The sequence below is a fragment of the Rhinolophus sinicus genome, chromosome 14, assembly GCF_057876585.1.
Source record: "Rhinolophus sinicus isolate RSI-liver-muscle chromosome 14, RSI-T2T, whole genome shotgun sequence".
NCBI classification, from domain to species: Eukaryota; Metazoa; Chordata; class Mammalia; order Chiroptera; family Rhinolophidae; genus Rhinolophus; species Rhinolophus sinicus.
The window spans coordinates 149,812,357-149,838,819 of record NC_142514.1 but is presented as its reverse complement, the minus strand read 5'-3'; the positions used below and the strand labels follow the sequence as shown (position 1 = coordinate 149,838,819).

At 40.0% G+C, this 26,463-nt stretch overlaps 2 protein-coding genes, 1 non-coding gene and 1 pseudogene across 16 annotated transcripts in view; 3 read left to right on the top strand and 1 right to left on the bottom strand.

The window, feature by feature from the left end:
* The window catches only part of FAR1 (fatty acyl-CoA reductase 1), a 63,183-nt gene extending 60,236 nt beyond the window's left edge, over positions 1-2,947 (bottom strand). The window contains exons 1-2 of one of the 6 annotated variants that reach the window (XM_019754478.3): positions 2,791-2,929; positions 951-1,035 (exon numbers count right to left, since the gene is read on the bottom strand). The gene's annotated coding sequence lies outside the window, so the exon portion shown is untranslated. Of the gene's footprint in view, positions 1-950; positions 1,036-2,790 lie in introns of all 6 variants that reach the window. The other 5 variants (XM_019754476.3, XM_019754481.3, XM_074336032.2 and 2 more) reach the window with 5 other exon arrangements.
* A 48-nt stretch (positions 2,948-2,995) lies between these two features.
* LOC109459728 (uncharacterized) overlaps positions 2,996-26,463 on the top strand; it is a 74,184-nt gene continuing 50,716 nt past the window's right edge. The window contains exons 1-2 of one of the 9 annotated variants that reach the window (XM_088791648.1): positions 2,996-3,608; positions 8,925-8,997. In XM_088791648.1, coding sequence (XP_088647774.1) covers positions 3,145-3,608; positions 8,925-8,997 — 537 coding nt within the window. In that variant the 5' untranslated portion in view covers positions 2,996-3,144. Of the gene's footprint in view, positions 3,609-8,883; positions 9,039-26,463 lie in introns of all 9 variants that reach the window. The other 8 variants (XM_088791647.1, XM_088791651.1, XM_088791650.1 and 5 more) reach the window with 8 other exon arrangements.
* LOC141572592 (U2 spliceosomal RNA) lies at positions 7,754-7,938 on the top strand. The gene has a single exon (XR_012497915.2). It is a non-coding gene; the product is annotated as a U2 spliceosomal RNA (small nuclear RNA).
* Positions 10,238-11,977, top strand: LOC141572495 (actin, cytoplasmic 2 pseudogene; annotated as a pseudogene).

The window sequence follows — 26,463 nt, the reverse complement described above, 5'->3', positions numbered from 1 at the left end:
TTTGTATAGAGCACTTGTCACTAAACATGATTAACTGTGAACCTATATCTTAATATCTTTTTCCAGGCTTTCTTGAGCCTAAATTCACATTACTTTTTTCCTTAACTCAATAGTTTCTTCTCAAACTTTACTCTGAATCTCTAAGCTACATATTTTGCTGCTGACCTCTTCCTCTTTCTTAAAACTTTTCTATTCTAAGCTTCCCTAAACAGTATATTCCACAGTGTCTACAAAAGCCTCTCCAACTAATCTTTTTCTCTTTCTTCACTGGTTCTCTTCTGTTAACTCATGACAATCTCTAAAAAACATTGGCGCAGGCCTGACCTTTGGATTTGCTCGTCAACTTTGAATCTCCAGCACTTAACACAGTACCTGGCATGAAAGAGATGCTCAATTAATGTTTACTGACTGACTTTGCCAACCCTGACCTACTATTCACTAGTCGTGTGACCGTGGGTAAATTACATCTCTCTGAATCTCAAGTTCCCTCATCTATAAAATAGGGATAATCAAAGGAAGATGATGCTTGGAAAGCATAAAGTCTGGCATAAAGTAGCAGCCAATAAATTATACTATTATCAATATAATCTAGTACAGAACTCAAAAATGTTTCTGATTATTACATATGGTTGAACACCAAATCTACCTCTCAATAATCCAACATACTTTGGATTCACCATACTCTCTTATAACTATCAAGAAATATTTTTGCGCTCGTTTCCTTACTACCTGTCTCCAATCCATCATCAACTATTCTAATTCTCCTCTTAGCCACCATACAAAACCATCATCTATCAACAACAGACTTAGTTGATTTCCATACCCTTAAATCTTCATTCAAATCTTCAATCCCCCTTTAAAGCCATTTTTAGTTTGTCACTCGTCATAATCCTCATGTCTTCTAATAACCATGTCCCAACTCCTAGTTCAAAAAATGGCTCATAACTCACCTTTCAGGAAATCCCTGATTAACTCCACACCACTGGGATTACTTCTCTGCTCTGAATCACCTCAGCACTTAGGTATTCTGTTATACTAAGGGTAAAATGTGATCAGTGAATAGCATTACCAAGAAATTACTTCCACAAAATTATGTCTACATCCTAAAGAATCGTCCATTAGCTATAATGTTTTGTTTAATAAGGTTAATACGGAAACACCCTATACAATGAATGCTCTCTTCGGTTTCCTTTACACTATATGAGTTTGTCAAGAAATGCTAAACTCTTCACAATCTTTTGTCCTATCCTCAAGCAGAAATTATGTCTGTGCTTATCATTTGTTGCCATTTAAATCCACTGGAAATTTGGTAGTGGGCCACTTTCTTTTCTGCTACCTCTTCTCTGCCCCCAAGCTCTGCCCACACCCCACAAATAAAAGTTCTAAAAGCCTGAAACAGAAAGGCAGTAGCACACACACCATGTCTGTCTTTCCTCTACATGAAAAGAACTTTGAACCTATTTAGCTATAAAGCTCTTCCCAAGGCTGAAAATTTTCCCAGCAAGCATGATACATAACCAAATTCTACTACATCTACATACCAAATTCTACAAGATCCTATAGAATGACAGGGCTGTACTTATACGTTAACTCACACTTCTGTTATCTTAAGAGATCTTGCATCAGTGTACGCTATATTACACATACCCAACAAGATAGTTCAGATACTCCCCTATGTGGCAGATTTTCTTAAAGTAACTTCTGATGTTGCCTTTAAACCAACACATTCTTTTTTTTTTTAATAAGAATTAAGCGATTCCTCACTGCCATCCAATCAAAAGCAAGCAATACTTGCGCCATTACTTTTGAGAGGGTGAGTCTGTGTGCTGCTGAGGCAAAACAATTAGATGAACTGCCACAGGGGTGGGAGGTCGAACAGCCTCAGTAGTGAGAGTTAACAAGTCTGAATGTTTGGCTCTCAACGAGCCCTGAATGAAGCTATGAACCTGCTGACTGACTCCTGAGACATTCAGTTCTGCCAAATCCAACAGTTATTATTCCTCGTTTACTCATAAAAGGTCCACACCCTTCAGCTACTATACATAAACCTACCTTGTTGGCTCCTTGTATACTTTTTCCTAACTGGCCACCTAACGCCTTCTAGTTAAACAGCCTCCATCCACCCCTCACCTAAAACCTCCGCTCAGTCACCTTCCGGTTTCAGTAGGTGCCTCTAACTCGAGATCCACGTGTCCCCATTTGTCCAGATACCTTAACCTTCAAAACCCAAGCAAGTCCTCCCTTCATTCCCAGCTGATTTCCCCCCACCCTCTATCAATGCTACTTCCAAGAGGCCAACAACACTCCAGCGCTCCGCACCTTCTCCTCCAGCACCCTTTTCGGAGCATCACTCTTTACCCATCACTTTCTTCCTCCCCACACCCGGAATCCTTCAATCACAGGCCTCCTCTTACTGCCACCCTCGAACACACTAGCCCGCTCCTCCGTTTACTACCCCACCCCACCTTCGCCACCTCTACGCGGCCTCCCTACCCCAGGCAGCGCCCCCAGGCTCCGCAGCTGCTAACCAGGCCCCTCCCTACGTCCCTGTTCGCGGTCCCCGCCCTCTGGAGGGCGGTGGCCCGGCCAAGCAGTGCAGAGACCATCAGGGCAGAAAGAGGCGCCCCCACCTCACGGAGACCGGGGGCGGAGGGGAGGGCGTGGGCGGGGCGGCGGGTGTAACCCCCGCTTCGGCCCGGCCTGCAGCCCCGGTACCCGCAGCTCCGGCCCGGGCCAGGCGAGTAGGGGACCGCAGCCCGACCGCTCCCACCCGGCGTCCCTGCCTCTCACCGAGATGCAGAGGCTCAGGCCTCGCTTTCCCCCTGGCCGTCCAGCGATGGCTCCACCACCACCGCCACCGCCGCCGCCGCGCTCTCCTCACTCGCTCTTCCACCGCCCCCGACCGGCTGCTGAAGAGCGGACGGGCAGTGGCACACCCATTGGCTGCGGCCCTCACTCACGTCAGCCGCCCCGACCCGAACCGCAGGATGTGACTGGCTGGCGCAGCGCCTCTCTTCCACGTCTTGTACTGATTGGCTGCCTCGAGGCCCCTAACCAACAGGACCGCTCACCCGCCTCTCCGCTTCGGCCTCCTACCCCCCAACACCGTTTCCATCCGGGAGGGAGGGGGCGGGACGGGCGCCGATGGAACGCGAGCCGCCAATGGGAGCGCCAAGAGAGGACTGGAGGGTCTGCCCGCGGGGGAAAGTTCAGCCAATGGGCGTGCGTTCACATCCTGGGCTCAGGAGCGCCTTCCCTGGCGGCTCATGTTCCGGCGGGTCGCGCCCAGGGCCACGCCCGGCTTTCGGTCGCGCGGAAGGGGCGCCCACTCGAATAGTGGTAAGGATGCGGCGAGGTCCAGCGTGGGAGGTCGCGGGCGGCCATTGTGGCGTGCTCCAGCACCGCCTACGTGGGGCCCGGCGCCTTCAGGTGGGGCCAGTTCGCGTCTGTGAGAGCGGCGCCGTTGCTCGGTGGATCACTGGAACCTCCGCGGGATTCCCTTTAATGAGGGAGCGGAGCGTGCGTCCCGTCCTGCCCCACGGGACTGTTGGCCAAATCTTTCCACTTTCCACTCCTTCCAGAATAATTTCATACAAAACCTATCTACGGTGAGAGAATTTAGAATAGTAGTTATCTCGGGGAGCGGGGGGATGGAAAGGGCACAAGGTAACCTAATGGGAGCTTGAAACGCTCTACTTCTTGATCTGGGACAAACGTGTATACATATGTAAAAATTCATCGAGTCTTACATATCGAGTGCATTCATCGAGTGCACTCGACGCACTTTATGTATAATATCTCAATTTTTAAAATTAAAGGATCGTGAGAATCATTCTGTAAGAACATTACCGTAACCTTATGGTAAGGTTATGGCGCTCCATGGGACTCCCAGGGTATACACATTCCCACTAGGATTTAGCTGTTATTCAAAAATGAAAACTGTAGAAAGAAAAAAGCGTTGGGGATTGTGAGATTTTAAAATGAGTGAAATCTGGCACGGTGAATAAAACACACACGTTAGTACTTCAATAATGAACTAAATGATTTTGAACTGAATGTTTCAAAGTGATTTTTCTTTAAGGATTTAGAGCTTGTCTCAGTGCATGGCCATGTTGGTAACACAAAAGCACCCATGGTGCTGCACCCAATTGGACACCACAAAACTTGACTGAGCTGCCGCCTACCTTGTGGCCACTTAAGTCTGAACCTGAGAAACCTTGATTTGAATACCGTGGCTTTTGTCCTGGAGGAGCTCACAGTCCAGCACCGTGTATAGTCATTCCAGGAGGAGGGCACAGAATACAAAGCTAACACAGCTGCTAACCCTCAGGGATGAAACTTTCCACGAAGTTAGGCAAGATGTATGTTCCTTGGAACCCAGTCCAGTAGCAGCATTCTGAAATAACCAGGCTCAGGTGAAACAGTCTTAGAAATGGGTCATTATTCTCCCTAAAACAAACATGAGAACTGGGCCAAATTCTAGCCTGTGAAAAGGCACCAGCAGCAAAACAGTTAAAGATGATAGGATACATATTTACTAATTTCATCAGTAAGTTGATCAGTTCTGATAAATACCTTTGTTTAAAGTGCTTGCCCCTGAACTAGGCATATAAAGTTAGATAAGACTATTTCCCACAAAGCAAAGAGTGTAATAGGGAGACAGACATAAATAGGTAATTCCAATAGAATGCATTATGAGGGAATAGGTATAAAGATCTATCTCAGCCTAGGAAATTCAAGGGCATCTTCTTAGACATGGCACTAAGTTAACCACTGCTAAGGTTTATCAGCATACCATTTGCAGTTAGGCACTATTTTAAAACATTTTTTTCAGTTACATTTGACATTCAATATTATATTAGTTTCAGGTGTACAGCATAGTGGTTAGACATTTATATAATTTAGACAGTGATTCCCCCCACCACATTAGCCTAGTACCCTCCTGGCACTATATGTAGTTGTTGGAACATTATTGACTATATTCTCTATGATATACTTTACATCACCATGACTGTTTTGTAATTACCAATTTGTATTTCTTAATCCCTTCACTTTTTTCACCCAGCTCCCAAACCCCCCGCCCCCCTGACAACCATCAGTTCTCTGTATCTGTGAGTGTTTCTGTTTTGTTTTTCATTTATTTTCTTTAGATTCCACACATAAGTGAAATAAGCCTGACTTATTTTGACTTAGCGTAGTACCTTCTAGTTGTATCCATATTCTCGCAAATGGTAAGATTTCATTCTTATTTATGGCTAGGTAATATTTCGTTGTATGCATGTACCACATCTTCTTTAGCCAATCGTCTAATGATGGCCCTTGGGTGGCTTCCATATCTTGGTTATTTTAAGTAGTGGCACAAGGATTACTTAGAGCAAAGACACTTTAAAAACTGTAGATACAAGAAGTGTATTCTAACCCCCCTTTTTCTTCCTGAAAAGAGGAGATAAAAACTGTGTGAAAGGTACCCTCACTATACCTGGAAAATATTCTGAGATGTCCTAAATTAAATTTCAGCAGGCAGGAGGGTAGGAAGAAGACACAAGAAAGGTTAACAACCTCCAGAGAAAAGCAACAAAAAATACTGCTTACTTTCCTGAATATATGTTGAAACTTTGAATTAACTTCCAGGTGGCTATTTCTGAGGTTAACCAGATAGAATAGCCAATGCATGAACTTTCCAGACTGTTGCCCACAACCAATCCAGAAAGAACAGATACTTCTTCCTTACAGAGTATACACCTAACCCAGAACTAGTCTTGCTTCATCTTTTCCTGTTTCCTCTATCTATAGCCAATGTAAATTCTTTCAAAACAACATACGTCTTTCTTCCCCAAACTCAACTGTATAAAAGTGCCACATCAGACACATTTGTCTTCTCCATCTAGTTCTGCCACTGGCAGTGTAGACTGCATACCCCAGGACTTGGTCCTTTTTCTGGCTAGCATATAGCCAATAAGCCCGTTTTTCCAGAAAAACTTTCAGCTTCAAAGTTTTTTTATTTAACACATTCCTTAATGGGGAATGAAAGCTGAGAGAATCCTGTATAAATAGACCTTGTTAAAATAATTCTTATCTTCCTTTAGCCTCCCCATATTCCCCATATAGTATAGTTACTTTTCCACAATTGCCTTTCTTTTGTTCAATCTAATGTAAAAGCCTGTAGGTTTTGCTATTTCTTTGGGTCTTCATTTCTTAGGAAATTTATAAAACATATAAATTTGTATACTTTTCATGTGTTAATCTCTTATATTGGTTTAATTCTCAAGCCTAGCTGAAAAGCCCAAAAAAGGTAGAGGTAAAATTTTGCCTCCCCTACATTCTCAACTGTTTTCTCTAGACCCTGTTGATTGATAAAAGTATCCTGGTGTTCCCTAGCTCATAGGAGTTGGGAGGAAGAGGAACAGTGTTTGTAACATTTCTTTAAATACCGTCTGTTGTCTATTTTCCAAGCATCATTGTAAAAAGAAGAAACTACCTTGCTGGACAATTTCTTCCCACATTGATTAGATGATCATTTTGCCCTTCTTTTGTGGGTGGCATTGTCATTGTTTGGACCTCATTGTTGGGCAACAGTAACTCAATAGAACCCTGAGACCTGAAGATTATTCTTTCTTTTTCTGTCCTTTTTTTCTCTTTTTTTAGAGATTTACTACCTTTGTACATGAGTCAGAACAGAGCTGTTGCAGATGCCCAAAATGGGAACCGGAGTTCACACAATCTGTATTTGAACATCATAGCATGTCAAAGGTGTAAGCCACAGACTCTGAGTCAGCTGTTTCCTGCTCTTTGGGTGGTGCTTTTTGAGGACTGTGCCTACAGTCTTAAGATCAGTTCCATCATACCTTTGAACTTCAAGGGAAAGGCCTCCTCCCAGAAATATTTGTAAACAAAGGCCCCAAACTGGGAGAACCTCAGGCAGCAAACCACACCTATATGTAAAAAATTATCCCTATATACAAAAGTATGACTCTTTAAGACAGTGAAACTTACATTTGACTCAGTCCTTAATCTCTTATTCAGAGCAGAGAACAGTGCACAGATTGTAGTTTCTCCATAAACAAAACCATTTAGTCTCTGTAAGAATATTACAACAGCAAATTGTAATTTTTTTCTAATGAATTAAGCAACAATTGGCTTGAGAAGAATACAGCATAGTGATTAGGAGTCCTAACTCTAGAATTGAACTCCTGGGTGTAGAATCCTAGTACTACCACTTACTATCTCTGTGACGTTGGGCAAGTTATTTACTCTCTGTGCCTAGATTCCCAGGAGTAAAATGGGAACTAACACATCATAGGGGTGCTACAAAGCTGAATGAGTTAACATTTTAAATCACTTAGAATAGTTCCTGGCCCGTAGTAAACCCTGTCTTAAAGGCTTACTTTTAAGTTTGTTAAATCTTAAGGAAAAATAATAAAGTGAAAAACTTCCCAGAACCAATAATAATGCCTATCTTCTATTTTTGAAGATATACTAATATGCCAAAAATTTTATAGTTATCATTTCTAAACCTCACAGCAAGGTAGGTATTATTGTCTCCATTTACAGATGGGAGAGTAGGAAATTGGGGAATTTAGTGAAATTGCCTAAGAATATATAACTGAGTAATGGAGTTTGGAATGCTAATCTACAGTGTCTAATTCCAATGTGCCTTTCCACTGTGCAACATAGTTTCCTAAATCTTCTTATCCATCCTCTACATTTATTTATATTTACACTGTTTTAGAACTGGTCTTAAGAGTCACTTTGCATCGCTTCTTGGCCTTTTGGCTAAGAACAAGTGTACTATCTGTTCTTATTAGCTTAATATCTGATATGTCCTCTATCCAAGGTCAGTATGTTCACGAATGGACCTAGAGGGTATTATGCTAAGTGAAATAAGTCAGAGTAAGACAAATACCATATAATTTCACTTTTATGTGGAATCTAGAAAACAAACAAACAAACAAAACAAACTCATAGATACAGAGAGCAAACTAATGGTTGCCAGATAGGAGACAGGCTGTGGGGCTGGTGAAAAATGTAAAGGAATTAAGAAGTACAAATTACAGTTACAAAATAGCCATGGGGATGTGAAGTACAGCACAGGGAATATAGTCAAAAACACTGTAATTACTACGTGTGGTGTCAGATGGGTACTAAACTTATCAGGGAGGATGACTTTGAAAGTTGTATAAATGTTTCACCACTATGCTGTACACCTACCTGAAACTAATAGAATCGAGTATTGAATGTCAACTGTAATTGAAAAATAAAAAGTTAAAAAAAAAGTTAGAAAAAGAGAAAAAGCTTCTGTCTGGGGGAAAAAAGAATCCCTTTGCACATCCCCTCTGTCCTTTCACAAATAGGTAAATTGAGATCATAAGAAGTTACGTGACTTTCCACTACTACCTAATTTTCAGCAGCTATTGAATGCCAACCAACCGTCTGTTGGTAAAGCAAGGAATAAACAGTTATGGATATTGCTTATCACAGTGCCTTTCACATGGTAAGCAACCAACACTTGCTGTTTTTATCATTGTTCATTCATTCATTCATACATTCATTCATTTGACATTCATTTTTTGGGTATTTCTTACAAGTTTGGCACCTAGAAATATAAAAATGAACAAGATATGATTTCTTTTAAAGCTCACACTAGGTGTCCAATATAGAAGCTACTTACCACATGTGGCTATTGAGCACTTGAAATGTGGCATATTGGAATGTACTGTAAGTATAAAAAACACTGGATTCTGAAGACTTAGTACAAAAAAGAATAAAATACCTTAATAAATTTTATATGAGTTACATGACAATTTTGGGGATGTACTGGGTTAAATAAAAATATTAAAAAATTTTTTTCATCTGTTTGTTTTTCCTTTTTTTAAATTCTACTAGAAAAGTTAAGATTACATGTGGCTTGTATTTCCATTGGACAGCATTGGTCAAGATGAACGCAATAAAGTACAAGTTCTATGGCATACAGGCGTCAAGAAGGACTTCACAGAGGAGGTAATGTTTGAATCCAAAAGAATGAGTAAGGACATTGTCAGGTGAGTGTTTTCCAGCCAGGAGATGAGCATGTAGAATGTCACATAAACATGGAAGAGTAACCAACAAGTTGAAATGTGAGAAATAGTTTGACTTTTGTCAAGTTTGGAATAGAGAGCCGGAATGCTTGATGATGAGAAAGTAAGAGATGAAGTTGGAAAAATAAATTGAAGGAAGTCTATGAAAACCCTTGCGTGCCATGTATTGAAATTTTTGATGAAGAGGACTGATGTTATTTTTTGAGCTTTTAGAATGATAACCCTAGTGGTGATATGGAGGTTGGACTGGAAGTAGGAAAAAGACTTGGGATGAGAGAATGAGAAACAAAGACAGGAGATTTAGATGGCCATAATTTGGGCAATGGTAGTGGGAATTCAGAGCAGGACAGGGCCAAAAAAAGGTACCTCAGTACGGTAGAACGGATGAGACCTGGTAACTCATGTTGGGGAGGCAAAGAAAAGAGGGATCAAGAGAAACACCCAATCGTCTTTGTACTGGCTACATGGTGACATTTCCTTCTGTTCATCCAACAGATAATTTTATCGAAGGCCTACTTATGTCCAGGTTATAGGTAATAGTGCTTACTGGACTCCTGATGAGAATGTCTTAACATTGTGTGATTATGTTTAAAACATTTACGACGGATCAGAAAAGAACAAATTATTAAACCCAGGGGTAGGGGATTATTGGCCCACTAATGATGCTTTTATTTTACTTCTCTGGAATGTATTATGTCTTATTCTCAGGGACCTTAAAGGCTCAAAAGTCTTGTGCTAAGGTTCCTCATCTAATGAGATAGCCACTTAGAACCAGGACTCTGATCCCTGAGGGGAGAGATCAGCCCACAAAGTAATGGGTATAAAGTCTGATATTATAAAGTTTACGAAAGGATGTAAAGAAACAAAAATTCCATAAACTGCTTGTAAATTAGTGCATTGCATTTTACAAGCAGTTTGGCAGTGTGTAGTAAAATTGAAAATGTGCATTTCATGGAACTAAGTCATGGGATTTGTGCACCCTGAACAGTGCTCTGGAAACTGAGCACTAAGTCCAGGCTCAGCTGCAGCAATAGTACAAACATTTTGTCAGGCAAATGTGACCCTACCCAGCTCACTCGCCGCGGCTGGCTCCGCCTCCTGGTCCTCTTGCTGCTCCGCTGTCTGTTCCTCTGTGCCCCGCTACCACTGCCGCCACAATTGCAAAGTGAGAAAAAATTGCCACTCTCCTGATTGACAATGGCTCTGGCATGTGCAAAGCTGGCTTTGTTAGGGATGACACACACACACACACACCCCCGCCCCAGGCTGTGTTCCCATCCATCATCAGGCACTCCCAACACCAGGGCATCATGGTGGGCATGGGACAGAAGGACAGCTACGTGGGTAACAAAGCCCAGAGCAAGCAACATCCTGACCCTCAAGTACCCCATTGAGCACCACGTCATCACCAATTGGGACAGTGGGGAGCATATCTGGCAGCACTGCATCGAGCTGCGTGTGGCCCCTGAGGAGCATGCTGTGCTACTGCCCCAGGCCCTCCTGAACCCCAAGGCCAGCCATGAGAAGGTGACTCAGATCACGTTCCAGACCTTCCCTCTAGCCATGTATGTGGCACCCAGGCCGTGCTGTCGTTGTACGCCTCTGGCTGCCCCACTGGTGTTGTTATAGACTCTAGGGAGGGGTCACCCACACTGTGCTCATCTATCAGGGGTACACCCTGCCCCACGCCATCCTGCGTGTAGACCCGGCTGGCCGGGACCTGACTGATAACTACCTCATGAAGGTCCTCACGGAGCATGGCTACAGCTTCACCACTACCACCGAGCAGAAAGTTGTGCGCGACATCAAAAGAAGCTCTGCTATGTCACCCAGGACTTTGAGCAGTAAATGGCCACCGCTTCTGCCTCCTCCTTCTTGGAGAACAGCTACAAGCGTCCTGCGGGCAGGTGGTCACCATCAGCAATAAGTGGTTCCAGTGTCCAGAGGTGCTCTTCAGCCATCTTTCCTGGGTATGGAGTCCTGCGGTTGGTATCCACGAGACCACATTCAGCCTCCATCATGAAGTGTGACGTCGACATCCGGAAGAACCTGTGTTCCAACATGGTGCTGTCTGGTGGGGCCACCATGTATCTCAGCATCACTGATGGTGCAGAAGATCACTGCCCTGGCGCCCAGCACAATGAAGATCAAGATCATGGCCCCACCAGAGCACAAGTACTCGGTGTGGATTTTGCTCCATCCTGGCCTCACTGTCCACCTTCCAGCAGATGTGGATCAGCAAGCAGGAGTACGACAAGACGGGCCCCTTCATTGTCCATCGCAAATGCTTCTAAATGGACTACGAGCAGATGCAGAGCATTTGCTGCATGAAGTTCATCAGAAATACAAGTTTGCCCTGGCAAATGTACATGCCCTATGCTAGCCTCATGAAACTGGAATCAGCCTTTGAAAAGAAATCTGTCCTTGAAGCTTGTATTTGATATCTGCACTGAATTGTAGACCTGGTTGCTGATTTTGACTTTGTAGTCAAGTTAACTGTTTCCTTTGTACTTGTTTAATAGCCTGTACATATCTTAGATTTAAACCCCTGGTACACGCGGCTTAGTCACTTGGTGGCTGAAGAGGACATGTTTATGCAGGAGAAATTGGTGGCTTGATAATCTGCAAGCCCATGCATTTCTGTGCAGAGTGGTAATGTGCAAGAGCTGCCTAGTGTGTGAAGTTTTTGTATGCAAGTCTTTAACAAATCACCACAAATTTTGGTGTTCTACTGTCAGGTGAAAACATTAGGCCCCGGCAAGACGTCTTTGTGAGGAAAATAAAGTGCTGTAGTAAAAATAAAGAAAAATTACCCTATCCATTTCTTTAAAGTCAAGTGTTTATTTACTGTAATAACCACATACACAAAAAGAATGTTACAGTTTGGCCAATGAAGACGAAACAAATACTCAGCAACCTTAGTCTTCATTCCTGCAAGCTCTGCATGCCTTACACTTGACTCACTAACACATTGTAGTTTTCAATATAGGGTTTCATGAACTTTGAGTGGTAAAGACAAGCTCTCAGTTACAATAATTGACTAAAAATTATTGACAATCAGGTTTGAGTTATGTTGGCCAGAATAACTTCAAGGAAAAGTTTTAGAAACTATAAAAACTGAGAAAGGGGAATGACCTAATGCTTAAAATACAAATGACACATGAGTATTTCTCTCTTCATCTCTGGAAAGTAGCAAGTCAGGTTACACGGGCCTTTAAACACAGAATGATAAGAAAAAGCCCAGGGATTGTAAGCACAGATTAAAGAAAAATTAGTTGTACAGGAGGGAGAGAATCAAGTTTTCTTTCAACACAGTAAAAATCTGCTAGAAGCTGGATTCTTTTGTGCCCTAACTTTTCCAGAACACAATCACAACTTCTAGTTAATAAAAACATCAAGGGGGCTGAGGAAATCTCACTTTTGAAACTGGTATTCATGTTATTCAAGAAAGTAAAAGATGCCAAGGTATCAGAAGTAGGTTTTATTGTATAGAGCAAGTATGGTGTTTGTTACTGGAAGCCTTGCTGGGATTGCTGGCTGCCAGGAGGTCTACTGAGGTGGAACAACAATGTGGATAAAGGGGGGTGGGGATGGTTAGGAGTTGGGGAGGGAGCCGTCCAGATTGTAAGGGCTGGATTTGGGGCTTGCTAGTCCAGAAAGTAGACTTTGGACCCTAGAATGAGCAGGTTCTCAGTGAGAGATTCATAACTAAATTTAATGAGGTTGATACAATTGACCTGGATGCCAGTTGATTGATTTGTAATTAGGGGATATGTCTTTCTAGTGACAATATGGTCATGTGCCCTCTTCAGTGCATTCCTTTTCCCAGGACCAGAGCCCCTTATAGGCTTATAGGCTGAATTGGTGGTCCAAAGTTGTTGAGTAAGCAAGGAATTCCACTCAAAGGAGACGGTTAGACCTGAGGCATATTTCAGGCAGGTCAGACCTGGGGAAATATTCCTGACCCACAGAAGAACATTTTTCTTTCACTAGTTTGTCAGAATTTGCTTTTCTGAACTTCTTATACTTTTGGAATAATTTTAGATTTACTGAAAAGTTGCAACGATATTACAGGAGTTCCCATATACCCTTCACACAGCTTCCCCTAGTGTTACATCTTACACAGTCATGGTACAGTTGTCAAAACTAAGAAATTGATATAATACTATTAACCATGGACCTTATTACAATTTTACCAGTTTTTCCACTAATGTCCTTTTTCTAGTCGAGGATCCAACCCAATGTCCCACATTGCATTTAGTCATCATCATGTTTCCTTAATCCCGTCTAGTCTTTGGCAGTTTCTCAGTCTCTCCTTGTTTTTCATGACTTTGACAGTATTGAGCAGTACTGGTCAAATATGTTTTAGAATATTCTTCAGTTTGGGTTTTTCTCAGGCTTACACTAAAGTTACCAGCTTTGGGGGAAATTACCACAAAAGTGAATTGCATTTTCCTCACATCAGGGGGTAGATGCTATCAGCATGATTTATCACTGATGACGTTAACCTCACCCATTTGGTTAAGATAGTGCTTACCAGTTTTCTCCTATTTTTCTTTCCCATACTCTGTTCTTTGGAAGCAAGTCACTAAGTCCAGCCCACATTCAAGGAGAGGGGAATGAAGCTCCGCCTCCTAGAGCCCGGAGTGTCTGCAAATACTGTTTTGAATTCTTCTGTAGGGACAATTTATTCTTTCTCTACTTATTTATTCAATTGCTTATTTGTATTTCTATGGGCTCATAGATATTTATTGTATTCCTTGGGTTATAAATGTTTTGCTCAAATTGTTCCAGCTTTGGCCAAATTTTTCCAGCTTTAGAAGCTCTTTAAGGTTACCTCCTGTGTCCCTTTGTTAGAGAATTCTATTTAGAAACCAAGATTTCCGTGCTGGAAGTACTCATTGCTACTGAGGTGTACTGCTTCCAGGCCCACTTAGTGAACAGAGCTAGCAAATATGTGTGTTTGTTTGTATGTGTCCACACAGATACTAACCCATGCAAACAAACATATCTATATGTGTTTCTGTATCTGCATATATATTAAAACATACATGAGTGCATACAGACATCCCCAACTCTAATAGAGTACTACTATTCATTCTAGTCTTCTCTTCTTGATTAATTTTTAACTTTATTTTTAACTTTATTCTCCGACAGTGAGAAATCTGGCTCCTATTATCCAAAATTTCATTATTTGTTCTACCCCAATATACCCAGTTTCAGAAATGCTGACTCATACCAACTATAGTGTGTGTGTGTGTGTGTGTGTGTGTGTGTGTGTGTGTGTGTATGTTTCTTTTTGTCTTTAGCCTTAAAGTATCCAGTCAAAATGTGGTTTTCCAATGTTACTTAGGTCAGCTCCTGTTTTCCCCACTACCTTTAATGAAGTTATCTCATGTGTTTGTAATACAATTATTGTAGATTCATTTGTCACTGTCTATATTCTATCCTGGGATCCCTGAACATCCTGATTGATATTTTTTAAATGTGCATGCAGAGAAGTTCACTATTTGTGATGCATAATTCTGTGGGTTTTGACAAATGCATGTCATTTGTCTATAACTACAATATCATGCAGAATATTTCCATCACCCTAGAAATTCCCCCGCGCAGCCCCTTTGTAGTCTGAACTGCTTTAAAATACTAGTTTCTCCTATTAATTGATTCATTCACTTTAACTACACAGCCATTCTGAGGGCCTAGGAGACATTTTGCTGGCTTCTCATGTATGCTGAGTTGGTAGGTTTAGGGTTCAGAGGGCAGCATTCTTTTTCATTTTTAAGATTTTGGAAGGCTCCTCACTGCTGCTCACTTCACTGCCATTTATTATCTAAATAACTCATCCATAAAATTGTAATGACCAAAAATTGCTTCTGAAAGACACATTTTGGACTGCACTATGTCCCATCTCCCTTAGCCCATCTCCCTTATAATATTATGTCAGAGTAAGATATGACCTTTATAATATCATGTCAGAGTAAGATATGAAAAACCTTGCTGAAAAGCAAAGATGTATATTTACTCTATTATTTGTAAGGACTTTGGTGAGAACTTTGTATTTCTGTGATGAGTCTTTGATTTGAGTCTGTGATTACAGACTCTCAGAGTAGTCTGTAAGTGTCCTGCTTGATCAGACATCTGAACCCAGCCTTCAAATGTCAAAAATGGTTCGCTCAGTTTCGATGTCTGTCTAGAGTGGTTCCTTAACCTTTCTTGGCCAGTCTTGGACCCTTCTAGACTCTTTTGAGGATATGGTGAAAGCTATGGACCTTTCTCCCAGAAAAATGCATTAGCATGCATCCAGTCAAAATGCTGTATGTAATCGGAAAAGCTTCATGAATGCTCTGCCCCCACCTGAAAATGGGGGACCCTCTAGTGGTACATGGATTCCACATTAAGAATCTTGATCTTAACACTAAGTCAAGTTGATGAACACAACAGAGGATTTGTTGAAAATTATTGACTGTATTCTATAGAGTTAAATGTACACATGTACACTGCAATGGTTAATTCTATGTGTCCACTTGGCTAAGCTATGGTGCCCAGTTGTTTGGTCAAAGCATCAGTCTAGATGTTCTGTAAGGGCATTTTTTACATGTGATTAACATTTAAATCAGTAGATTTCGAGTAGAGCAGATTACTCTCCATAATATGAGTAGGCCTCATTGAAGGTCTTTACCAGCAAAGACTAAGGTTTCCTGAAGAAAAAGAAGGAATTCTCCTCAAGACTGCAACACAGAAACTCCGCCTGAGTTTCCAGACCGCTGCCCTATAGAATTCTCAAACCTTCAACATTAACTCTTAACTGAATTGCCAGCCTGCCAGCCTGTCCTACAAATTTCAGAATGCCAGCCCTCCCTGCCCCCCATTGCATGAGACAATTGCTTTAAAACACACACACATCTCCTCTTGGTTCTGTTTCTCTAGAGAACCCTTACTACTGCATATATCAAACTGTAATCAATACACAGTAAATTCCCATAGAAATGTCCAGTTCCCTTTTCACTATGAAAAGTGAAAATTCTTAGTGCTTAGCGAGATATTGCCTCTGTTTGATCCAGTTTTTATTCTTCTTGCCTTTGCATTGTCCAAGGCCTATACTATAGATTATCACTGTGTCTCATGCTGTTCTTATTCTATGTCAGTCTGCACTTGGATGTTCTTTTGCTGCTGTAACCAAATTACTGGCTTAAAACAACACAAATTTGTTATCACAGTTCTGACCGTCAGCAGGGCTACATTCCTTCCGCAGGAAGGTTCAGGGAAGAATCTGTTTCTTTGCCTTTTTCAGTTTCAAGAGGCCACTTGCATTCCTTGGCTAATGGTCTTTCTTGCATCATTTCAACTTCTGCTTTTGTTGTCACACTTCTTATTCTGACTCTGGCCCTCTTACCTCCCTTTTATAAGAATCTTTGTGGTTACCATGGGCCTACCAGGATAATTCAAAAATAATCTTCCCATCTCCTAACAACTTAATCATATGTAAGAAACTCCTTTTGCATATAAAGTGACAGTCACAGATTCCAGGGATTGGAACATGGGTATCTTTGAGGACTCATTATTCTATCTACCACAGATGTCCTTTTTTCTAATTTATTCTCTGTTTTACTTAACCCTTATTTTTACTTATAAAGTTATTTACAGAGTTCACTTCAAGGACTATTTTGATTAGTCTATTTTTCATAGGTTTATTCTTCTAATACTCTGAAAAAGTATTTTTCACTTGTTAAACCCCAATTACTTTTCTTTTTTTCTGATTGCATGATTCTGAAGTATTTTTCTCTCTGTATATGAGACCTCTACATTTTCTGAGTTCTATTTTGTCCTTGTATGACAAACGAAGGGTAGTTTAGCAATCACTTTGGTAAGAAAAATAAGTTATTGATAGGTATTCTAGCTGAAAACGGGTTTCCTCCCTTTAGACAGTGGTGTTTAGATAGATAGTGCATATATTCAACTCCTATTCTCTCTCCCCTTCCTTCTTGCCAATAGAACCTTGATTTTGGTTTGAAGTTGTGACAACCAAAAATCTTTGTAAATATTATCAAAAGTCCCCTGGAAGGCAAAATCACCCTCAGTTGAGAATCACTGTCTTAGACCATTAATGACAATCTATTTCATCTTTATCAGTGACTTACTTGGGGGAAGGCATATGATCCAATTCTGGCAAAATGGAAGGAAAAGACTCTTTAGGGGTTGGAGGTGGAAGGCAGGAGGTCCCGAGGAAGATTTTCCTTTCTGGAAAAAAAAAGAACTGAAAAGTGATAAGACCCTTTTAGTCCCTTCCACTTCCTTGCTACCTGAGATGTGAGTGTGTGTGGACTTGAATCTTGGCGCTATGGCAGCCACATATTGTGATTTTTGAGGTACAGCAGAGCAGAAAAATGGGAAAAGCCTTGATCCTTGATGACATAGTTAAACTGCAGAACCAACCTTGTAACTGACTACCTCTAGATAGTAGACATGTGAGACAATAGAAAATCTTTATTGTTTAAACATTGTTAAAGATTCTGTTATTTGTATTCCAAGCCATCCTAACTGATAGGATTAAAACATGATAGAAATAGAGAGCTACATTAAACATTGTCCTTGCAAAACACTGAAATGGTGAAAGTTTAGAGGAGTGTGAGATGCTTAAGAAGAAACATCTGTAACTATTTTATGTATTTATGTATTTATTTATTTAAGGAGGGTGCAGCTCACAGTGGCCCATGTAGGGATTGAACCAGCAACCTTGGTGTTATTAGGACCACACTCTAACCAACCGAGCTACCCAGCCACCCTGTAACTATTTAAATACTATGCTTATTCAAAGAGAAAAATAAATACTACGCATATTCAGTACTAAGCAACAGAGTAAAAATGTTCATGGGTACTTTACACCTAAGGAAAATTTAATAAGACTATTAATTCAATAAAGTAAGAGCTTGAACACTAAATAAAACAATAGGAAATGGAAAGGGAAATTGCATAGTTAAGAAAACAATTCAAGGACCAAAACAATACCAGCTGTCATCTAACAAACGTAGAATAGCAAGGAACAGAATGGACACTACTGAAATGTGATTTCTAACAAAAAAATAACCTGGTTAATCACTACAATTGTAGAGGATAAAAAAACAAAGGTTAAAGCATTTAAAGAGAAGTTAATATTGCAGAGTACAAACATTACCCAACATAAGACGAATTGACCCTAAAAGAGTGAGCTTAAAAACTGCAGCAGAAAAAAAAAAGTATTAAAAGAAAGTGGATCTACAAATTAAAGGACCCGTTTTGTTCCAGAAAACAAGTGATACCATATGAAATGATCAACCTGATGTCAGATAGGTATTAAGACTTAATCGGTGTGGTCACTTCATAAGGTATATAAATGTTTAATCATTATGTTGTACACTTGAGACTAATATAATAGTGTATGTCAGCTGTAATTGAAAATAAATTTAAAAAAAAGAAATCAACTTGAGATGAAGCTTGTCAAATTTAGTTGAATTTCAAGGATTAAAGAATGTTCTTCAGTCATCCGCACACAAAAAGGTCATCTGTAATGGGAAATCAGATTATCCTCTGACTCTTCCACAGTAATAGTCAATGCCAGATTATATATATTAGCAATATCTAGAAAGTTAAAATGTGAGACAAGAATATTACACAGCCAAGTTGTTTGCATATAAGGAAGCATATTTACATTCCTAAATGTAAAGGAACTCAGGAATCACACTACCCAGAGGTCCTAGAACAAACTACTTTTAATAAAATCCATTTATCCATGAGATTTAAGTATACAGAAGATAAAGTAAAAGAATTGGTAAACAACGATACATTTAAATATAGAATTAAATAGCTGTGATATAAAGCATGGTCTAAAATGGTGTTTACTAAATATTTCTGATGATTATCTCTGGGTGACAGAATTTTATTGTTTTACTTACTAATATATTTCTGTGTTGCTTGAATTCTTTTCAAGTGATATGCTATATTTCCATTTTCACAAACCTAATCATTAATCTACATATAAATTTGTGATATACAAGGTCTGACAATTAAGTTTGCTAACTCATCCTAGAAAGTGCCACATATCTCATAGCTGAATATCACTATGGTCACCTTCAAAGTACTCCCCTTGGGAAGCTATGCACCAATGCCAGTGCCTAGTCCACCCTTCAAAGCAATTTTGGAACTCTTTTTCTGGAAGGGCCATCAGAGCTGTCACCGTATTACCTTTGATGTCCTGAATGTCATCAAAATGTCTTCCTTTCAATATTTCCTTGATCTTCGGGTAAAGAAAGAAGTCATTGGGCGCCAGATCAGGTGAGTAGGGAGGGTGTTCCAATACAATGATTTGTTTGTTGGCTAAAAACTCCCCCACAGACAGTGCCATGTGAGCTGGTGCATTGCTGTGATGCAAGAGCTCCTTTGGGACCATTTTTGCACACATCTTTCTCATGCCAAGGTTTTCAGTTAAGATTGTTCTAATTATTTCTCTATTGATATTTACTTAGTCTGCTATGTTTCTCACAGTCAGCCAATGAATTTGATGCACAATTCAACAATTTTTGCAATGTTTTCGTCAGTTCTGCTTGTTACTGGCCACCCAGACCTCTCTTCATCAGTGACATGTTCTCTCCCCTCAGAAAAATGTTTAATCCACTTGTACACTGCCGTTTTCTTCATGGAATTATCCTCATAAACTTGGACTAACATGTCCCCGATTTCACTTCCACTCTTTCCAAGTTTAACAAGAAATTTAATGTTTCTTCATTGCTGTAATTCAAGTTCAGACATTCTCACAATGGCACACAGAAACACTTAACAACAATAATGAATGCCACTCAGCAAGGCACTGCCACATGTCGACACGAACACAGCTATGAGACACTGATATTCCAAGGTTATGAAACCTTACAGAGCTGTTTGTACAGTGCTGCCAATGTAAGCGCATGGTGACATGTTCGCAAATGTAATTGTCAGATCTCATAGCTTAAGTAAATTATTTCTAGAAATTTTAGGAGGGGATGAATTTTATCTGGTACGAAACTTGGCTTGATTTTTGTCTTCTAAACATTTAGTACCTTGTTCATAAGAGTCTATGTTTGTATATAATAATTTTGTATTCTTATAACCCAGAATGGTAGAATTATTCAGTGCTAAGCAGCCTTTTACTTTCTTGGCCTTAATTCAGTTACTTAAGGACTTCCCAAACTCTTTGAAAAAATAGCAAAGGATGGAACACTTCCCAACTCATTCTGTGAAGCCAATATTATCCTGATACCAAAACCAGGCAGATACCACAAGGGGAAAAAAACCAAAATTACAGACCAATATCCCTTGTGAATATCATCACAAAACACCTCAGGAAAATAAAAGCTGCACATTTATGCATTTGTAAACCAAATTCAGCAGCATATAAAAAGAATTATACACCATGACTAAGTGGGATTTATCCCAAGAATGCAAGGTTGGTTTAACATACAAAACCAATCGATGTAATATACCACATTAATAGTAAAAAAAAAAAAAAAAAACCACATCATCATCTTAATATTTCCAATAAAAACATTCAACAAACTTAGAATAGAAGGAAACTTCCTCAGTCTGATAAAGGGCATCTGTTAAAAAACCACAGCTAACGTCATACTTCATGATGAAATATTTAAAGCTTTACCCTAAGGTCAGGAACAAGACAAGGATGTTCGCTCTTGTTAGTTCTATTCAACATTGTGCTGAAGGGTCTAGTCAGGGCAATTAAGCAAGAGAGAGAGAGAGAAGTGAGAAGAGAGAAGAAAGAGAACACGCATCAGATTGGAAAGGAAGAAGTAAAACTACTACTTGTAGATGACATAATCTCGTATGTAGGAAATCCTAAGAATTGCATTAAAACTAGGAAATGACTTATTCACCACATTTTAAGAATACCAGATCAATATACAAATATCAATTGCATTTCTGTACACCAACAAATAGCCAGAAAATAAGAAAACAACTCTATTTTCAGTAGCATCAAAGAAATAAAATACTTAGAAATAAAAATTTTAATTATTAAAAAGTTTGAAAGAAATTAAAGACTTAAATGCAAAGATATATTCATAGATTGAAAAACTTAATATTGTTAAGATGACAATACTCCCTAAATTAATCTACAGATTACATGCAATCTCTATCAAAATCCCAGCAGCTTTTTTTTTTTTTTTGCAGAAACTAATAAGTTAATCCTAAAATTTACACAGGATAGCAAGGGACGCAGAGTAGCAAAAACAATCTTGAAAAAGATCACAGTTGGAGAACACAAAATTCTTCAATTCTTTATTTCAAAACTTACTACAAAGCTATAGTAATGAAGACAGTGTGGTACTGGCATAAATATAGCAATATGGATACATGGAATCAAATTAAGAGTCCAGAAATGCACTCTTACACTTACAGTCATTTGATTTTTCAACAAGAGTACCAAAATTCATTGAGGAAAAGAATAATCTTCAACAAATGATGCTGGGACAATTAGATTCATATGCAAAAGAGTGAATTTGGATCCCCTACCTAAACATATACAAAAATTAACTCTAAGTAAATCAAAGACCTAAATGTAAGAGCTGAAATTAGAAAACTCTTAGAAGAAAACGTGATTGTGAGATTTTTGTTACCTTGAGTTAGCCAATGATTTCTTAGCTATGCCAGCAAAAGCACAACCAGCCAAATAGAAAATAGATTGGACTTCATCAAAATTAAACACATTTGTGCTTCAAAGTCAAGAAAGTGAAATAACAAACCACAGAATGGGAGAAAATATTTGCAAATTGTATTTCAGATAAGATTCTAGTATCCAGAATACATAAAGAGCACTTTCAACTAAACAATAAAAAGACAACCCAATTAAAATATAGGGAAAGGATTTGAATAGACGTTTCTCCGGACAAGTTACACAAATGGCCAATAAGATGCTCAACATCATCAGCCAGCAGGGAAATGCAAACTTAAACCACAATGAGAGACCTTTTCACATCCACTAGAATGCTTAAAATTAAAATAATGAACAAGTATTGTTGAAAATGTGCAGTGGAACCCTCATACTTTGCAGATGGTGCAGCCTCTCTGGGAAACAATTTGTCAGTTTCTCAAACTGTTATGCATAGAATTACCATATGACCCAGTAATTACATTCCTAGGTATATACTCAATAGAATTGAAAACAAGTTGACCCAAAAAATTGTACATGATATTTATAGCAGCATTATTCATAACAGCCCCAAAGTGGAAACAACCCAAGAGTCTATCAATTATGAACTGATAAATAAATTGTGATGTATCCATACAATGGCATATTACTTAGCCACACAAAAATTAAAGGACTGATACATGTTACAACATGGGTGCATCTTGAAAACATTATGCTAAGTAAAGGAAGCCAGACACACAATGCCACATATTATATGATTCCATATATATGAAATGTCCAAAATAAGCAAATTTATAGAGATAGAACATAGATTAGTAGTTTAGGGTTGAGGGAAGGGGAGAATGGGGAGTAACTGATGAAAATGTTCTGGAATTAAATAGTACTGATAGTTGCACAAGTTTGTAATTATACAACAACCACTGAATTGCATTCTTTGAAAAGGTGAATTTTATGGCATGTGAATTATATCTCAATTAAATAGAAAGAACAAGGGAATGTGAGGGCTATTATTGCCCCTGTTTGGGCTGATATCTGAACCATATCAGGCTAAAGCAACTGAAAAAAGAAATACTATAATATTATGGCCCTTTTTCTTTCCACATGGAAAATGTCACAAAAGAAAGCTGACAGAAAAGACAAGAGAATCCAGCAGAGAGAAACACTCGCTGAAGGAGCAGATTGGAGTCTTTTTTTGAGAGGTTTTAATAATTTCTGTTGGAGATAGACATAAATACATAAATAAATAAACAAACAAACCAGCACCCTTTTCCTCAGCAATTTGCTCCAGCTGTTGATTGTTGCAAGGGACTGAGAATCACTCAACTAACAGTTATGGGATCACGGGAGTCATGGTGCTCACCGGAATCTGAGGCAGGCATCCCAGGCATGTGGGAAGGTCTATGGGAACACAGGAAGGACAAAAAGCCATGTTGCAGGGTAGTGGACAGTTCTTGGTTTGGCTTACCAATATTCATCTTTTTCCCCTTCTTAGCACCCCAATTTCCTTTCTTTACCCATTGCCTCTTCCACATTAGTTAATTTGGTAGAACTATTATTTGGGACTTGGCTTGCAATCCAAACTAGGACAAGCCCTTGACCCAAACTAGGGCATTGTATATTCCGTCCCTGGGATTTGCATCTCTAGCACAGGGACAGAGTTCCCAGGGATTAAGTGTCCCTTCTTGTATAACAGCGTCCTGACCAGATCATTCCAGCCACAGAGACTGCTCTTGTCTCCTCGGCTGTCTTACTTCCCGCCTGTCCTCAGGCCGCACTCTCCCACCTTCTATCTGTTTGATTAAATCCCTAATGCCTTTTGAACACATTCCCTTCTGCTTAAGTTAGAGCCAAGACTCACTTAGGAATGGCAGGAACCATGGTAGGGCTGGATCTCATGGAACTGGGTGGTCATGCGGAATCCAAAACAGCTCTATCGCCCTCAACAGTAGAAATTCAAGAACTATCTCTCGAGTGTGACATGATCGACTACTCTCTGCCTATCTGCTACTCTCTGCATCTGTTCTCTCCCCCCCACCAATCGACTTCCTCACCTTTATCTTTTCTCCAGCTCCCAGTTTCTGTATACTCAACCTTTCAGTTGTTCTCCTCAGCATACTCATGGCCACTGCAGGGGAGGAAAAACTTTCCTTCTATCTTCTTAGGATCTGTGGCTGGGCCTGAGAATTAAACTGACATAAGACATAATTAACGGGAGAAAAGTATACAAGTTTTACTTAATATTTTTGTGTGCACTTGGAGCCTTCATAGCAAAACTGAAGACCTGAAGAAGCAGTTTTTAACTGCTTTGTGTTTTTAACACAAAGAATCATAAATTTGTGGAGAAGTGACATGACAAAGGAAAAGAGTTAAAGCTTCTACTAGTGGTAAATTGTGAGGAAGTGACTAGAAAATATAGGGGGTAAAGTAATGGAAAATAAGGGTTGTTTTAGTGGGTGTGTTTGTACAGAGCCATTTTGGCATTGATTCCCAGTCTCTAGTAATAAGAATATTCTTCTCTTCCTGGTACAGGTAGGGCATCTTTCTCATAGGAAATTTTAGGATCTGCTTTTAGGCAGAAAGGAGGAGGTCAGAGAGCCCTTTTTACATCTGCTGTTTCTCAAGTGCCTTCAGCTCAAAATAACATGTCAAAGCATTATATTTTGGGGCGGCATGTTCTGATCCCCTCAGGAATCACACTTCTGAGCCTCTCTGCTCTCATCTTTAACTTACAGAATCTTTCAGAATTCTGCAGTTCAACACCTGTAAGTGAGAATCTGTTTTGCCACAGCTCATTCTCCAATAATCCAGAATGCCACATAGGTCCACGACTAAGGTGAAGCAAGCAAGGCACCCAGGGCATAAAATTTCAGAGGGTGCTCACTCTGTGATGCCAAGCATGCATTTGCACAAGTCTGAGGAGCACTTCCTGAAATGTTGCACCCGATTGCCTCAGCACGGTGTTTGGAAACTACGCCTTATCCTGCCTGCATGTGAGGGCCAGCCTAATTCTTGCTGCAGTACCCTTGAGCAAATTTCTCCTCCCTAAAGTCCATTTCTCGAATTCCCAAGGCTCAGTGAGGGGAAATTGCTTTTATCTTTCTCACAGAGCCCATATTTTATGCTCCCGATTTTATCTTTTCTCAGGATGATTGAAAGTGGAAACACATAGTCTCTTCATCCCCTATCCTTGGGGTTGTCCTTTCTTACCTTATGCTGTCACTAGAAGGTACCTCCAAGAATAATGGGCAGTACATTTTCCAAAATATGAGTGATTCCGTTTTTAATAATAGGCATGCAACCAGTCAAGTTCATTTTGGGTAATTGCGGTTTTTCTCCAGCTCTAATTTCCTATTTTTATTTACTTGGACAAAATCACTACCATTTCTCCAAAACAGTGATATTTAGGTATTGGCTATTCTAGTACCAGATAAGGGGAGAATGTCCTTAATATCATTTTCAGGGACATGGTTCTACTAAAAGATATACCAATTTACTTTTCTAAATAGGACGCTCAATTTTTCAATGTAAATCTTCTATATTTGGATATTTTCATTGAATTTCCCAAGAAAAGGTAATAGATACATGACTTATATCCATAGAACTAAAAAGTCATGCAAAAATAATATTTCCCACAATACAGGGAGGGTCTGCTCCCAAAAGCAAGCCGTTTTTCCATCCTGGATGACAGAGAAAATGCTTGCAAAATATAAATTGAAATTTTTCATCCATCTACATTTTTCATAAGGTTCAGTATTTAGTAAGCAAACCCCTACCTCAATTAAGGCACAGCATTTCATGGCATACCATTGTACAGTATGTAGGCCAGCCTATATTAGTTGTTCATCAGTCAGTTCACTAAGTTAATCAGCTGGGGTCATGGACTATGAGATGAAGTGCCCACCTAATACAAAACAGGGTTACTAGGTCAGCATAGGCCATGGATGGAGCTGGGGATGTGGAAAATACCTCGATGGCTCTCTGGGATTCAACATCATTCCACGTAAGACACAACCACAGCAAGGAGCTTGGTGGAGCAGACACAGAGAACAACACAGAGCTGGCATAGGGCCTCTGGGGCAGGGAGGAGGGGCTTGTGCCGTATGGTGCTATAGACCAGGCTTGTGAGGACTGTTGTTTTACTAAACCTGGGGGTCCTCTCCAAATCACCAAATTGCTTTACTTCTTAGTATACGAGGTCAGACAATTAAGCCAACGAACTCATCCTGGAAAAAGTGCTACATACCTCATTGCTGAATATCACTACGGTCACCTTCGAAGTGCTCCCCTTGGGAAGCTATGCACTGACACCTAACGCCTAGCCCACCCTTCAAAGCAATTTTGGAACTCTGTCTCTGGAATGGGTGTCAGAGCTGTCCTCGTATTACCCTTGATGTCCTGAATGTCATCAAAATGTCTTCCTTTCAATATTTCCTTTATCTTCGGGTAAAGAAAGGAGTCATTGGGGGCCAGCCAGATCAAGTGAGTAGGAAGGGTGTTCCAATACAGTTATTTGTTTACTGGTAAAAACTCCCCCACAGACAGTGCCATGTGAGCTGGTGCATTGTGATACAGGAGCCATGAATTGTTGGCGAAAAGTTCAGGTTGTTTTCGTGTAACTTTTCACACAGCCTTTTCAGCACTTTCAAATAGTCAACTTGGTTAACTATTTGTCCAGTTGGTGCTAATTCATAATGAATAATCCCTCTGATATCAAAAAAA